Source organism: Pinus tabuliformis, chromosome 8 (genome assembly GCF_031772625.1).
Source record: "Pinus tabuliformis cultivar Carrire ecotype Pingquan chromosome 8, CPIR1, whole genome shotgun sequence".
Taxonomy (NCBI): Eukaryota; Viridiplantae; Streptophyta; class Pinopsida; order Pinales; family Pinaceae; genus Pinus; species Pinus tabuliformis.
Genome location: NC_142294.1, coordinates 611,237,352 through 611,254,697, shown reverse-complemented (window position 1 = coordinate 611,254,697; position 17,346 = coordinate 611,237,352). Strand labels below are relative to the sequence as shown.

Sequence of the window (17,346 nt, the reverse complement as noted above, 5' to 3'; positions counted from 1 at the left end):
ATAGAAGGCTTAGAGTTTTAACCTTATCTGATCTATCCCTTTGTTAGAGCCTAGATTTACCTCAAGCTGAAAATGTAGATCCAGGGCCAACATCAAACCATGCTCAACCTCGTAGCTAGCCCTACGAGGACAGGAGAGGGCTCTCTCTGGGTCAATCTCAGCATAAGATAATCGATGGGGCTTGAGATGACTGCAATAAAAACTAATTTTAGGCTAGATATGAAGTGCAAGGATTTGATTTGATTTTTTGGGGGTTTTGTTGGAATCAAGGGAAAAGCAAATTTTGGGGTGTAGGGATTGAGGCTCAGTTCTGCAGAGATCTCGATGGGGCAAGGTAGGCAATTGTTTTGGCACTTAAATTTTAATGAGATCGAGGGAAAAGACAGGTGAGGTGTTGAAGAGGGCAAGAGAAATCAAGAATCCTCCACAAACAGCTGAAAACATCAAACAACTAAAGCAAACCTCAAGTAGATCATTGCACTTTCAATGAATTCTACTTACACTCTTGTTTGTTTAGTTCAAAAGAAATAATATAGATGATGGCATACATAAAAAAAATTCACAATTACAAAGAGAAGCACTGTACCAATTCAAATTGCCACATGAATCCCAAAGAGTGTTGCAAATCCTAGTCTCAATTCCTTAGCCAAAATACTGAAAATGAATTTACAATGAAGCTCAAAGCTTTCTCAAGAGTCCAACCATGGTAATGACTGAAAAACAACATAATATAGACAAACATATCTCCTCCTTGCTTTTAGGGGTTGAGCTCATGAGTCTAGGAGCTGATCCAACTGATTATAAACTGAGAACTAGAAACTAGGCAAGATAACAACATGCCTCTAAAAACAAGGGAACTAATTCATTCAGTTTCAAACAACCTCTAAACTGATGAATCTAGCTCTACAAGTGAAAATCAAACATATTTACATCATAATCCATCAATGTTCATCAAATTAAATCATAAATTTGCCATTAGGAAAGTGAAAAAGTCAAACTAGGTGAAGCTAGGTGACAAACAGAGCAAAACTTGGTCAAACTGGCAATTTTTCCTCTATGCAATGCGCCTGATTCTCTATGTATTACGCCTATTTGGACCCACTTTTGGAGGCCTTCCCGATCTCCAAATGAGCTCCAGGTGTTCTTGCTGGAAATTTCTGCCTATCTACTTTCCAACCCAAGTGGAAGTTTTCAATTTTGCCTCCATCCCCCCCCCCAAAAGTCCATTCTCCCAACACTGCTTCCTGTGTGTCAAAATAGGGGCAGTGAGGTCATTTTTTGAGTGTTTTTTGACCTTTTGAGGGCTCAAAACTTGCAAAAATTTCTTGGCCATAGGTAGGAAAGCATAACTTTTCATGAAATATCTAGAAATGCAAAGTTTTTTTGATTTGGAGCCCTCTAGCAAAAGCAAGTGCCACGTGGCTTGGCGCATAGCGAGGAAAACTCTGTTTTTTGTGCCAAAGATTTACAAAAATGCAAAAATTTCTCCAAATTTCTTGAAATTTGGGCTGAGTCTTCTCTATCAAGTGTTGTGAAGGGCCAATGAAGCCTCAGCCAAGATTTGAAGTCCTTCATCCTCTTTTTGCCTCTTTGATGCTCTCTTTAGCTTTGCTTTCAAATTCCTGATTCTTGCTTGGCACACCAAGTTTCGAGACAAGTAATGATATGACAAGTTTCTAAGCATATTCTTCTCATTTATTGCCTTCTCCAGCTTCCTCTCCCAGTGGATATTGACTCTTTCGAGCCATGACTCCCTATCGGCATTGATCTCTTGCTCCAAGGAAGTCAACTCCACCCTCCTCCTTCGGGCACTTTGGTGGTTTTGCCGAATGTTCTGTAACTCCATCACCACCTGTTGATCCTCAAGCTACTTGTTCCTCTGCTTCAAATACTGTATAGTCCACTGGGGTCTATCAAAGTTGGTGGACAAGGCATCAATGTCCCCCTGCTGCTCCTTGATGATCTGTCTAAGGTTTTCACTTTGTGGGCCCATGTCAATATCATCACCCTCATAGAGGATGAAATCAGTCTCTCGCTCATCTGATGGTCCTTCCTCCTGTAGAGGCCTCTTGCGTCGGCCCTGAACCTGCTGTGCTGATAGAGGAAGCGAGGCCCCTTCCACCCTTGGTGGAGATAACACTCGCTTCGCCACTGCAAACAACCGTCTAGAGCCTCTCTGATAGGAGATGAACACCGGCACACTACCGATCTCATGGCCCTGCTGATAAGAAGGTCCACTTGTCTCATGCCCAACCTCTGAAGGTCCCTGTGAAGCTCTGAAAATTTCACGAGAGATGAAGTCATCCCAAGTGATGCCCTGTAAACCAAGATGATGAAAGACCACAATTTTGATGAGAGAAAAATGATGAAGACTGTTGAACTGTTGTTGAAGCGTCTTGTGCTGCACAAGATTGGTCATCTTCTCTATGTTTCGGCATATGAAATAAGGAATGTTCATCATTCGCACTCGAGTGAAATGCATCAGTAGCCTGATGTGATAAGCATACAAGTGGGAGAACTGGCCCTCACAAGTGAAATACTTCATGATGAGTTTCATTAAAGGAGCATACTCATACTTGAGAAACTGGAAAGGAAACACTCTCTTGAGCTGCCTCAGAAAACCAGGTTTGATGTATGGTTCATAGTGTTGCTGGTCAATCTTCTGTCTCATATTCCATGGTTCTCTAATGTTTGGTATACCAGTTGCCAATGAAATGGTTTCTGGTGTTAATGTGAAAGTAACACCAGCAAGAGTGGCTTGATCACCATCCAAATGCAACACAAATAAGCGGGCCAACTCATGATGAAACTGAATATTAGAAACCTTTTCGCAAATTCATAACATGACTGATGCTAGAAATAAAAGATGGAAAGAGGGCAGGCCTGTAACTCAGCAAGAGTGGTAGGTTCTTCTCTGATATGTTTGCCACCTCTATGAGGCCTCCTAGGTGCATGTCCCTCCGTGGGTGAGTCACTTTGGGTCTGTTCTTCATAATCATATGAAGGATCAGATGCCATAACTACTAGTAGACAAATTGCCTTGAAGAAATAAGAGTTGATGTGTCAAACTGTGGTGGACTATTTTTGGTGATGTGCTTGATCTCTGCCACCAAGGGAAAATAGTGAAACAAGGGATTGTTAGGAGAGGGGAAAACTAGTGGGAAATTTGGGATTGTTGGGATAGACTTAGTTAGGGAAATATGGGATATTATGGGAGTTCTTGTATAGGATTAGGGTTTGGGGTTTACATTTGGAAATTTGGGAAAGGTATTTTGGGATAGGGAATTAATGAACTTAGGGGGTAGGGGAACTTAGGGAGTGATGAAATCAAAGGAAAAATGAGACGAGGGAGTGAACTTGGTGAAAAAATAGTGATTTGAAACCCTAGCAACAATTTTCTTTAAAGCATTTTAAAAGGTAAGGTTTGATTGTTTTACACAAGCACCATGAAACACACACCATCAACAACCATTAATCTTGTACGAAAAACCATGAATGAAGTTCAACCTACTAGTATCATTGCGTTTTGAGCGATTTTGGAGCGGATTTGGTAAATTTCGGGCTTCCTGGTTGTATGCGCCGCACAACATGCCCAGTGCGTCGCACCCCACCAATGCACCGTGCCCGTGTTAAAATGCACCGAGTGCTAAGGCCCAGTGCGTCGCGCCGGCTGTATGCACCACGCCTCCTGCCCAGTGCGCCGCACCGGCTGTATGCACCTCGCCTCCTGTCCAGTGTGTCGCGCCGATATTCTTACAGATATTTTCGCCCAATTTCTCACTTGCTCACCAAATTTGCTCTATCTTGCTTCTATTTTGCAAATGAGCTTATCACATGAAAGAATAACTTATAAACAAAGAGCTTTTGAAATTTTGGCTCATGAAACCCACTTTTATAATGTTTTGGATTTGACTTTATCTTTAAACTCTGTTTTTGAACTTTTTCACTGCTTTTTTCACTTTGTGATGAATTTAATGACCTGAGCTTGCTTGTTTTTGCAGGTGTTGGAGCTTCTGGGCTAAGGAAAGAAACCAGGATGCAGATGAATGAATTTACAATGAGGATAACAAAATTTTCATGATTTTCTAACAATTAAAGCTAAATACTCTGTTGAAAAACACATTTTCGAACATTTGGTGATGCAATTTATTGATGTTGAAACCTCCTCATGGCCTGCTGGCAATTATTGGACAATTTAACACATTTTTTGACGAAACAATAATGAAACCCTAAACCTAACTGACCATGAAACCCTAAAGACAATCTTTGCAATTTTCAGGATAAAAAGGAGATTGTGTATGTTTTTTTTAAATTAGCAAATATGTGCCAGCAAGTAGATAACATGAGGGAAACTGGAGGAATGCACCTAATTTAATGCAAATGACTGGGCGGGACACCTAATATGAAATGCAACAAGAGGATTTGATCTTTGACGGAGGGATGACAATACTGACTCTAACATTAGCTCCGATGGGGATGGTAGCTCCTTGGAGGTGCCAAGAACTACAGATCTCTGGGAAAGCAGGCAGTGCCTTCGTCCATTGGGCTATGGAGTCAATAACTTCGAAACAAAAAAATTGAACTCTTGACTTAAAAACTCAATTTCAGGACTGAACGTGACTCAAATTGACTCATTTTCAAGACTGGAATTGACCTGAAAACTTGACTCTAACAATCCAAACCAAAACTGAAATTAAACTTCAGCTTTATAGCCTTCACCTCAGGCCCCAAGCCGAAGAATGAAGACAACACACTCTTGCAATGGAATTTAAACAAACCGGTATATACAATGATGAATAGGACAACAGAAAATAGTTTACACAATATACCGTTTGAGAAGCCAACCATTGGCCGGCCCACTAGGATAGTCTTCACCATTCAGCTCTTGCAAAAGGAAAGCATTCTGGCACCAATGTGCAGCAATCTTGTATGGTCCTTTCCAAAGATTTTTAGATTTTCTGTGCTTAGCCTTCTCTTCATTTCTTGCATCCCACTTTAACACGATATCTCCGATTTCAAACCTGTCCACCTTTGCTTTCCAGTCATATATCCTCTTAATTCTTTCTTGCAGCTTGGAAGTGTGCTGAAATACCTCTTCTCTCGTTTGCTGCAAATGTATCATTTGGTTGATCCTCCGCTGCAAACCATCATCCTCACCTCCAGCTTCTTGCAACAATTTCACCATCGGGATAGCCAAAGAGGTCGGGAAGACTGTGTCCACATCGTACACAAGTTCAAAAGGAGACATGCCAATGGATTTCTTTTGACTTACCCTGTCTGCCCAAAGTGCATTGATCAGCTTTTTGTGCCAGCTCTTCTTGTTAGTTTCTAGTAGCTTTTTGATGATGTTGACAAGAGATTTGTTGGAGGATTCCGCCAAACCATTACCTTGTGGGTAATAGGCTGTCGAATGCCCCAAAGTGATTTGATACTTATGACAAAAATCAATCATTCATTTCGATTTAAAAGCTGCTGCATTGTCAGTGATCAACTTATTTGGACATCCAAAACGAGACAAAATGTTGTTTTCAAGAAATGAAATAATTACCGAATCGGTTGCTGCCTTGTTGGAATTGCCTTTATCCATTTGGTGAAATAATCTGTTGCTGTGAGAATCCACTTATGCTGAGCTGAAGAAGAAGGATGGATCTCACCAATAAAATCCAAACCCCACTGTTGAAATGGAGCGCTCACTTCAATGGGCTTGAGTGGTAAAGGCTGCAACTTCCACTTACCTTGAAAAATTTTACATTCGTGACAGCTAGCCACTGTTTTATATACATCAGCAGATAGACTTAGCCCATAATACCCCACTCTCAAGATTTTATTGGCTGTTGTCTTCCAGAAAAGATGGCCTCCACAATCTCCTTTGTGAAAATCTTCCATCACTTGTTTCGCCTCTTCTTCTACCAAACGATTTAGTAGGTCACCACCAGGATCTTTCCAATAAAGTGCACCATTCAAGATACAAAATTTTTCAACCTTCAACTTGAATGTCCTACTTTTTTTCTTGGCCATTTCATGAGGTGATGACAAATTTTGAAGCACAAAAACAATGTCCGAATACCAAGGAGAAAGGAGGAAAATTTCTGATACTTGAGTGGGCAGATTTTCTTCATCTTCCTCGAACATAGAAGAAATTAGATTAATGTCCAAAGCATGCACGTTTGACTCAGCCATAAGTTTTTCCAGCACTTGTCCTTTAATGAACTTTGTCAATTTGATTTCTACATCATATTCCAGCAAGGCAGCAATCCATTTGCCTCTCCTTCCCTCTGAATCTATTTGCACTGGGACATCTTTGACAGCAGCATTAGGAACATAAGCAAGGATGTGAGAATGCAAAATATAAGCCCGAAAATCTTTTAATGCTTTAACCAATGCAAGGGCCTGTTTTTCAATAATATTATACTTCAATGCAGCATCCCTTATGGTTCTACTGAAGAATGCAATTGGCTTTTCGAGCTGGTCTCTTTTCTGCATCAAGACTATTGCCATAGTATGATTCGAGGCAAAGGAAAACAAAATAAAATCCTGAGTATAGTCCGGGCTGATCAAAACTGGAGCTGAATAAAGAGCTAATTTTACCAAATTAAAAGACTTAACTGCTTCCTCGGTCCACCTTACTTCACTATCCTTTTTCAACATGTTTGTGATTTCTCTTAAGTGTTCTGCAAGATTGGGCACAAAGCAACATAAGAAATTAATCTTACCGTTGAAGGATTGGATTTCTTTCTTACTTCATGGGAAATCAATCTTTTGAATGGCCTCCACTCGTGTTGGATCGAATCGGATGCCCTCCTTTGAGATAATATGCCCGAGAAGCTTGCCTTCATCCATGGCAAACAAGATTTTCTTTGGATTGAGCGAGATGCCATATCTGCTACACTGTTGAAAAACAATTTTCAGATGATAGAGGTGCTCTTCATCTGTATTAGAGAAAATTGTTAAGTCGTCAAGATAAACAACTAGAAAAACATCTTTTTCATTGGCAAATGCTATATCCATTGCCCGTTGAAAGGTTTCACCAGCATTTTTCAATCCAAATGGCATCTTTCCATAATGAAAAGTTCCCCACGGAGTGGTGAACGTTGTTTTGTCACGATCATACTCGTCGACCAAAATTTGGTTATAACCCAAATAACCGTCAAGTAGTGACATCCGTGATGCTCCAACTACTCACTGAAGTATGTGATCCATCTTGGGCAATGGATAATTGTCTTTCAAGGAAACTTTGTTCAGATTTCTAAAATCAATGCATAACCGGATCTCACCCGTTTTCTTGCGGACAGACACCAAGTTTGAAATCCACTCTGAAAATCTGATGGGAACTATGATACCAGCTTTGTACAACCTGTTCACTTCCTTTTCGATTGATTGCAACAGCTTTGGATTTATTCTTCTTAGCTTGTGGCGAAAAGGCTTTTGATTTGGCTTGATCGAGATCACACGTTGAATTATGCTCGTGTCATAAGCCTTCAAATCTAAATAATCCCAAGCAAATACATCAGTAAATGATGATAACAAACTAATATATTTTTCCTTCACCTCTTGCTCTATAATGTTGGGTTCACAAAACTCTATAACAGGTCATTCCTCCTCTACTAAAAACTATCTTCAGCTGTATGGATTCATTATTTAACAATCTCAGGTATGTCTTCTACTTCCACTAGTTGGCTATTTACATCATTAAAAATATCTGAATACAAAACAAATGACTCTAGATCAGTATGTACATAGTTGATCAGATGATTTACCAGTTTCTCCTTACTAGTGATCATGTACTTCATTTTCTGCTCTCGGTATAGTTTCCTCATCTGACTGAACACGGAAATCGTAGCATAGGAGAAATCAAGTTGCATTGTCTCTTTAATCTTTTCTCCCCAAGATCTGGAAAGAAGCATGCCAAATCTGGGAGGTATATCCGCCACCACCACGTCCATCAAAACATTTTTGGCCAGAATCTGATCCAAACCGACCACCAAATCTTTGATAAGCCCAATGCACCTTACTATATCAGAATCGAAAGAGTAAAGGTCATGGTATTTCCTAGTGACATCTAATCCCAATTTCTCCATGATGGCTTTCGGCATAAGATTATGAGAAGCTCTGGAATCAAACATAGCATTATGTAAAATAAAGTCATGCACCCTGAGAATGATGTAGAAAGGAGAAACATCACTATCTTGGGACTGACCTTCCAAAGCTGGCCCAAAGATCAATTCGGGATTTTCATCCTCCACGTTTACCATATCTGATGATGGATCTAAGCTATAAATTTTAGACACCTAAACTTTATAATTGATGTTCTTCATCAACTCGGTCAAAGGAATGGAAATTTTCAACTTAGCAAATTCATTTTCTAAGTTAAAAACTGAAACTTTTTCTACCTCTTTTGCTGGAACATCCTTCTTTTCCATTTTTCCTTTGACACATTTGGTTGGGTTGGTCTTCCATTCACTGATGTCGTTTTGCTGCTGCTAGGATCATCTTTCTCTTTTCCCTTTTTCTACACATTGGGAGGATCATTCTTTGACGTTGCTGCCTCCTTCCTTTTCTGAATTGGATTTACAGGCACATCTCTATTTCAAAGTGAATATTGCCATTGATGAGCTGATAAAGAATTCATATAACCTCTTTGGTAATCATCGGACTCTTCCTCAAGAACCGTCTCATTTGCCAAAATAAAAGTTTCATCCCCTCGTTCAGTTGGATTCGCGGAGTACTCCTCATCTTCAGTGATGTAAATTGGCATGTCATCGGGCGTAAAGAAATGATTTTCTTCTCCAATCACATTCTCCTCCTCTTCTGATTTCGGACCAAGTACAACATTCTGTTGTAGAGGTGTCTGCACTTGCTACTGCGCTGTTTGATCTTGGGCTCGCTGCTCTCTTTGTTTGATCTTATATTGGAGCTACTGCTGGCCACGGAAATTAGGATTTCTGATCTGTGGTTCAGGCTTGTGAAGTTTTAGTCTATTTAACATCTGTTCCACCTTTCGAAGCACTTGATCTGATGAGGAAGATTCTTCTTTTATTGTAACTTTCTTTTCAGCTCTTGCTCTAGCTCTTTTGGCCAATAGATTTGCTTCAACATTGACATCAATATTCTGCATGTCTTCTAATGTAGCCGGATCTCTTTCTCTTAATTGGTAAGCCATATGAGTGTCAAAACCGTCTGGAAACTTAATCAAGGCTAGCCCCATGGGTGGCTTTAGGTGATCAGGGATCGCATTGTAAACTGAATTGGATCTAATGTAGTAATCTTGAATAGACTCACCAGCATTTCATTTGATGCGCTCGTACTCGAAAAGAATCTGAAGGGGATTTTTCTTCACTTCCCAACGGTTTAAGAATTGTCTCTGTAGATCAGCCAGTGTAGTGACACTTGCAGCCGGCAGGGCCCTGAACCATTTCCTTACTTCACCACCAAATGTTTGTACAAACAGTCTCATGGTTACATTTTCTGCATCAATCTCATGAAAATTGAAGAAATCCGTCATTCTGTCCACATGTTGCTAAGTTGTGACACCATGAGGGGTGCCATCAAACAAAGGAATTTTGCTTTGATAACTGGTCGGCATATCATCCATATTTTGAGGCAGTACAAGAGGCGCAAGACGAGCAACCATTGCTCTTGGTGGATTTGCAATCGGTCTTGGGGATGTTGGGGGAGTAGGTGGAGTTGATGTATGGGGGGTATGAGGAAGTGTATGCGGAGGTGAAGCAATCTTGGCTATTTTAGGAGTAGAAGGAGTAGATGGAGGTGATACTACTGCAGATTTTTGATGAGAAATAGTAGGCTGCATAGGAATGGTAGGAATGAAAGGAGGTTCGGTGGGAATTCTTGAACTAGACGCAATTACGGATGACCTAAACTTATCAAATCCTAAAATTATCATCCAAAAGATTAGAATTCTCATAAGTACTGGGGTGATCTGCAAGTTAGATACTCCGTTTATAAGACTAGACCAGAGATTGGCTGAAGTAGCATTTATCTACTTGCGCTAATGCAAAGCAAGAGCGTTTCGAAGGCTACCTGGCTAATCTTCAGGCTCCGTCTGTAGTTTATAAAACGAAGAATACCAACAAACAATAATTCAGTTCCCTAGTATGGCCGCCACTATGTTAGGGCCTAGATTTACCTCAGGCTGAAAAGGTAGGATCCAGGGCCAACATCAAACCATGCTCAGCCTCGTAGCTAGCCCTATGAGGACAAGAGAGGGCTCTCTCCGGGTCAATCTCAACATAAGATAATCGATGGGGCCTGAGATGAATACAATAAAAACTAATTCTAGGCTAGACATGAAGTGCAAGGATTTGATTTTATTTTTTGGGGTTTTTGTTGGAATCAAGGGAAAAGCAAATTTTGGGGTGCGGGGATTGAGGCTCAGTTCTGCAGAGATCTCGATGGGGCAAGGTAGGCGATCGTTTTGGCACTTAAATTTTAATTAGATGGAGGGAAAAGATAGGTGAGGTGTTGAAGAGGGCAAGAGAAATCAAGAATCCTCCACAAATAGCTGAAAACATCAAACAACTAAAGCAAACCTCAAGTAGAGCATTGCACTTTCAATGAATTCTACTTACACTCTTGTTTGTTTAGTTCAGAAGAAATAAGATAGATGATGGCATACATAAACAAAATTCACAATTACAAAGAGAAGCACTGTACCAATACAAATTGCCACATGAACCCCAAAGAGTGCTGCAAATCCTAGTCTCAATTCCTTAGCCAAAATACTGAAAATGAATGTACAATGAATCTCAAAGCTTTCTCAAGAGTCCAACCATGCTAATGACTGAAAAACAACATAATATAGACAAACATAGCTCCTCCTCGCTTCTAGGGTTCGAGCTCATGAGTCTAGGACCTAATCCAACTGATTCTAAATTGAGAACTAGAAACTAGGCAAGATAACAACATGCTTCTAAAAACAAGGGAACTGATTCATTCATTTTCAAACAACCTCTAAACTGATGAATCTAGCTCTACAAGTGAAAATCAAACATATTTACATCATAATACATCAATGTTCGTCAAATTACATCATAAATTTGCCATTAGGAAAGTGAAAAAGTCAAACTAGGCAAAGCTGGGCAAAAAACAGAGAAAAACTTGGTCAAACTAGCAATTTTTCCTCTATGCGCCGCGCCTAATTCTCTATGAATAACACCTATTTGGACCCACTTTTGGAGGCCTTCCTAATGTCCAAATGAGCTCCAAGTGTGCTTGATGGAAAGGTATGCCTGTCTACTTTACAACCCAAGTGGAATTTTTCAATTTGGCCTCGATTCCCCACCCCCCCTCCCCCTAAAAATTCCATTCTCCCAACACTGATTCATGTGTGTCAAAATAGGGGCAGTGAGGTCATTTTTTGAGTGTTTTTCGACCTTTTGAGGGCTCAAAACCTGCCAAAATTTCTTGGCCATAGGTAGGCAAGCATAACCTTTCATGAAAAATCTAGAAATGCAATGTTTTTGTGATTTGGAGCCCTCTAGCAAAATCAAGCACCACGTGGTGCGGCGCATAGGGAGGAAAACTCTATTTTTTGTGCCAAAAATTTACCAAAAATGCAAAAATTCTCCGAATTTCTTGAAATTTGGGCTGAGTCTTCTCTATCAAGTGCTGTGATGGGCCAAGGAAGCCTCAGCCAAGATTTGAATTCCTTCATCCTCTTTTTGCCTCTTTGATGCTCTCTTTAGCTTTGCTTTCAAATTCCTAATTCTTGCTTGGCACACCAAGTTTCGGGACAAGTAATGATACGAAAAGTTTCTAAGCATATTCTTCTCATTTATTGCCTTCTCCAGCTTCCTCTCCAAGTGGATATTGACTCTTTCGAGCCATGACTCCCTATCGGCATTGATCTCTTGCTCCAAGGAAGTCAACTCCACCCTCCTCCTTCAGGCACTTTGGCGGTTTTGCCGAATGTTCTGTAACTCCATCACCACTCATTGATCCTCAAGCTTCTTGTTCCTCTACTCCAAATACTGTATAGTCCACTGGGCTCTATCCAAGTTGGTGGACAAGGCATCAATGTCCGCCTGCTGCTCCTTGATGATCTGTCTAAGGTTTGCACTTTGTGGGCCCATGTTAGTATCATCACCCTCAATGAGGATGAAATTAGTCTCTCGCTCACTTGATGGTCCTTCCTCCTGTAGAGGCCTCTTGCCTCAGTCCTGAACCTACTGTGTTGATGGAGGAAGTGAGGTCCCTTCCACCCCAGGTGGAGATAACATTCGCTTCTTCGCTGCTGCAAAAAACTGTCTAGAGCCTCTCTGATAAGAGATGAACACCGGCACACTAGCAGTCTCATGGCCCTGCTGATAGGAAGGTCCACCTGTCTCATGCCCAACCTCTGAAGGTCCCTATGAAGCTCTGAAAATTTCGCGAGAGATGAAGTCATCCCAAGTGACGCCCTGTAAACCAAGCTGATGAACGAGCACAATTTTGATGAAAGCAAAATGATAAAGACTGTTGAACTGCTGCTGAAGCGTCTTGTGCTGCACAAGAGTGTTCATCTTCTCTATGTTTCAACATATGAAATAAGGAATGTTCATCATTCGCACCCGAGTGAAATGCATCGGTAGCCTGATGTGATAAGCATACAAGCGGGAAAACCGGCCCTCACAGGTGAAATACTTCATGATGAGTTTCATTAAAGGAGCATACTCATCCTTGAGAAATCGAAAAGGAAACAATATCTTGAGCTGCCTCAGAAAACCAAGTTTGATGTATGGTTCATAGTGTTGCCGGTCAATCTTCTGTCTCTTATTCCATGGTTCTCCAATGTTTGGTATGCGAGTTGCCAATGAAATGGTTTCTGGTGTTAATGTGAAAGTAACACCAACAAGAGTGGCTTGATCACCATGCAAATGCAACACAAATAAGCGGGCCAACTCATGATGAAACTGAATATTAGCAACCTTTTCGCAAAATTCATAACATGACTGATGCTAGAAACAAAAGATGGCAAGAGGGTAGGCCTGCAACTCGACAAGAGTGGTAGGTTCTTCTTTGATATGTCTGCCACCTCTATGAGGCCTCCTGGGTGCATGTCCCTCCATGGGTGAGTCACTTTGGGTCTCTTCTTCATAATCATATGAAGGATCAGATGCCATAACTGCTGGTAGACAAATTGCCTTGAAGAAATAAGAGCTGATGTGTCAAACTGTGGTGGACTGTTTTTGGTGATGTGCTTGATCTCTGCCACCAAGGGAAAATAGTGAAACAAGGGATTGTTAGGAGAGGGGAAAACTAGTGGGAAATTTGGGACTGTTGGGATAGACTTAGTTAGGGAAATATGGGATATTATGGGAGTTCTTGTATAGGATTAGGGTTTGGGGTTTACATTCTGAAATTTGGGAAAGGGATTTTGGGGGGGTAGGGGAACTTAGGGAATGATGAAATCAAAGGACAAATGAGATGAGGGAGTGAACTTGGTGACAAAACAATTATTTGAAACCCTAGCAGCAATTTTCTTTGAAGTATTTTAAAAGGTAGGGTTTGATTGTTTTACACAAGCACCATGAAACACACACCATCAACAACCATTAATCTTGTATGACAAACCATGAATGAAGTTCAACCTACTTGTATCAATGCGTTTTGAGTGATTTTGGAGAGGATTTGGTAAATTTCGGGCTTCCTGGCTATATGCGCCGCGCAGCATGCCCAGTGCACTGCGCCCCACCAATGTGCCACGCCCGTGTTAAAATGCACTGTGTGCTAAGGCCCAGTGCACCCCGCCAGGTGCATGCATCGCGCCTCCTGCCCAGTGCGTCGCACTGGTATTCTTACAGAGATTTTTGCCCAATTTCTCACTTGCTCACCAAATTTGCTCTATCTTGCTTCTCTTTTGCAAATGAGCTTATCACATGAAGGAATAGCTTATAAACAAAGAGCTTTTGAAATTTTGGCTCATGAAACCCACTTTTATAATGTTTTGGATTTGAGTTTATCTTTAAACCCGGTTTTTGAACTTTTTCACTGGTTTTTTCACTTTGTGATGAATTTAATGACTTGAGCTTGCTTGTTTTTGCAGGTGTTGGAGCTTCTAGGCTAAGGAAACAAACCAGGATGCAGATGAATGAATTTACAATGAGGATAACAAAATTTTCATGATTCTCTAACAATTAAAACTAATTACTCTGTTTTTTCCTCAAAATGGAGTTTTGAGGAAAAACACATTTTCGAACATTTGGAGATGCAATTTATTAATGTTGAAACCTCCTCATGGCCTACTGGAAATTATTGGACAATTTAACATGTTTTTTGATGAAACCCTAATGAAACCCTAGACCTAACTGACCATGAAACCCTAAAGACAATCTTTGCAATTTTCAGGATTAAAAGGAGACTGTATATGTTTTTTTTTAAATGAGCAAATATGTGCCAACAGGTAGATAACATGAGGGAAACTGGAGGAATGCCACTACCATCAGATGATCTATGCACCTAATGGAATGGAACTGACTGGGTGAGACACCTGATATGAAATGCAACAGGAGGATTTGATCTCTGACGGAGGGATGACAATACCGACTCTAACACCCTTAACCATTTGATTCCCTTAATAGGCAGGCATGGCTCGGTGGTTTTCCTCTTCTGACAGAGGAATAACCATTTTCAGATATTTTGGGCAACCTGCTGTGATGCTTGGGAGCTCTCTCATGCTAAATATGCCCCATGATCTCATTTGATTTGGGTTGCAGCGTGTTGTGGCCCCTTTCTTTCCCTTTCTGGGATCTGTCCGTCGGCCGTTGTATCCCAGTCGAATCCCTCTTCTAGCATGTAAACATTTCTGCACAATGCTTCTAAGGATAGTTGGCCACCTGATCTTGCAAATGGAATGGCTATTGGGCCTATGAAATCCTTGCAATAGTCCCTTTCAAATGATAACCATGAATGTTTTCTATTTCATACATAAAACGCTGCAACTGTGTAAATCCCTCCCTCCTCTGTTCTTTTCGGACCTCAAAATTTCTTAAACATGACCTATTATCTCATTGGTTCTGCCCCTTAGGTTGCTGTCATCTATCGCAGCCGGCCTGGTCCCTTTGTTCCCCTTGTATTTTGAAATACTTAAAAACACGGTAAGTACATGAAAATTGGCCTTCCTCTGAACTTCAAATCTTATGGATCTCATTCTTGAATCCTTTCGGGTCTGGGACTCATCGTAGTTAGCGTTACCACTTACATAGAGGCCCTGCTCCTCCACAATATTCTGATGCCATCTTACGATGCGTTCTGATCGCAATCGCATATCGCTCCAACCAACGGTCTTCATATAACATGGCGTATGTTCCTGCCAATTTTGAACCTGCGATGCAATGTGGATCCCTCGACTCTTGGTAATGTTCCGTTGTGATGTAGCGATGCAATCCGATCGCAATCGTTGATTGCTCAACACCGGGGATTTATAGATTATGCTTTCCACCGCCACGACTATCGATGTGACTCGTCGATTAACTATCCCTTCAGCTTGGTCGATTGTGATTGAGCCAGTTAGATCTGGGTCGTTGATCAGCCAGATCTAACAACAACTGTGCGTTGCTCTGTTCACGCCCGTAATACTCTGTTTTTCCACTGTTTTGGAGTATTTTAGCCTCTTGATAGCGTATTTCCGCCTCTCCAAGGGCTTTTGGCATATGATTGTTTTGATATTGGGAGGATCTTAATCAACTCTTGAAGACCTTAGGAGTGTTTTGGATCCAATTTTTGGGCCAAATGCCAACAAGGTTAACACTGGCTCCTTCTGGGGATGAAATCCTCCCTGTGAGGTTTCAAGAATCACAGAGTAGTGCCTTTCCTGTAAAACAAAATTGAATCTTCCCCCTAGTGTTCCATTGGGCAAGGAGACTTTTTAGCATAAACATAAAAACTGAAAGAAAAACATATGTACAATAATAAGGTTTTAAGGGCTCAAATGAAATAGAGTTTCAGAACCTCCCGTTTACCGGGTTACCAAAAGTGTCTCCTCCTGCCAGATTGTGCAGGATGAATGTATTGTTGCGCTGAACTTGAGCGATCACAAAAGGACCTGTCCATAAGGAGTCAAACTTGCCATGATTACCTTTCTTTTCCTTCAATGCATCCCATTTGAGCACCCAATCACCAACTTGGAAATTTTCCACTTTTTCTTCCCTGTCAAAGGTTTCTTTGATTTTCTTATGATGGACGTGTGACTTCTCAACCAGTTGCTCTCTGATCTGCTGTAATTGAACTTGGCTATTCATTCTTCTTACCATGTCATTTTCTTCATCTTGTTCTTCTTGCAAGAACTTAGCCACAGGGAGGATCATCTGGATAGGGAAAACAACATCAACACCATAAACCATTTTAAATGGAGAATTTCCTATGGACTTTTTGATGGAAACTCTGTCAGCCCATAGTGCAAACTTCAACTTGGAATACTTACCAAACTCTTGTTATATGATTCTGCTAGGCCATTTCCTTGAGGATAATATGAGGTAGAATGCACCACTTGAATGCCCATGGATTCAGCGATGTCCATCAATTATTTTGTCTTAAAAGCTGCTGCATTATCAGTGACTAGTTTGGTTGGGCAACCAAATCTAGTGAAAATATTCTCATTCAAGTACTTTATGACAACTTGATGATTGGCATTCTTAGTGGGTATAGCCTCAATCCACTTGGTGAAGTAGTCAGTGGCTACTAAGATCTATTTGTGTTGGCCACTAGAATGTGGGTTGATCTCACCTATAAAGTCCAAGCCCCACTATTGGAAGGGACCACTGACCAGTATTGGCTTCAAAGGCAGAGATTTTAGTTGTTGTCTTCCTGCAAACCTCTGGCACTTGTCACAAGCTTTTACAAAAGAAAACACATTAGAGAACAACGTAGGCCAATAATACCCAACCCTAAAGATTTTGTGAGCTGTGTTTTTCCAATAATGATGCCCACCACAGATGCTAGAATGGAACTGGTGTATGACCTCTACAGATTATTCTTTATCTGGACACCTCAAGAGGATTCCTGATGGGTCTTTCTAGTAAAGAAGATTTTTTTCAATGTACAATTTGGCTGATCTAAGTCTAGTGGTATGAGCTTGACTTGAACTAAGCCCTGGAGGAAATTCCAACTTCTGCAAGAAATGAACTATGCTGGCATACCATTCGCATGTGGCTAGATTTTCAGCCAAGGACTGATTTTTCTTTTCCTCTAGAGATGCTCCCCTTGTTTTCTCATCATCTGAATCTAGACCCATGAAATTTATGTCTAACAAGCTACAATTCTCTTCGGCCATGAGCTTAGCCAAGCCCTGGCCTTTGACAAGCTTAGTGGGCTTCACCTCTATGTCGAATTCTATGAATTTTGCAATTCATT

At 40.9% G+C, this 17,346-nt stretch overlaps 1 protein-coding gene across 1 annotated transcript; it reads right to left on the bottom strand.

Moving 5' to 3' along the window:
* Positions 1–4,816: 4,816 nt before the first annotated feature.
* On the bottom strand, positions 4,817–5,248 carry LOC149236983 (uncharacterized). The gene has a single exon (XM_089369100.1). The coding sequence runs from the start codon at positions 5,246–5,248 to the stop codon at positions 4,817–4,819; it is 432 nt and encodes a 143-aa protein (XP_089225226.1).
* Between the last annotated feature and the right edge of the window lie 12,098 nt (positions 5,249–17,346).

Excerpts from the sequence above, each read along its gene's own strand:
- LOC149236983 (XM_089369100.1), bottom strand. The coding sequence starts at position 5,248 with ATGTCTCCTTTTGAACTTGTGTACGATGTGGACACAGTCTTCCCGACC.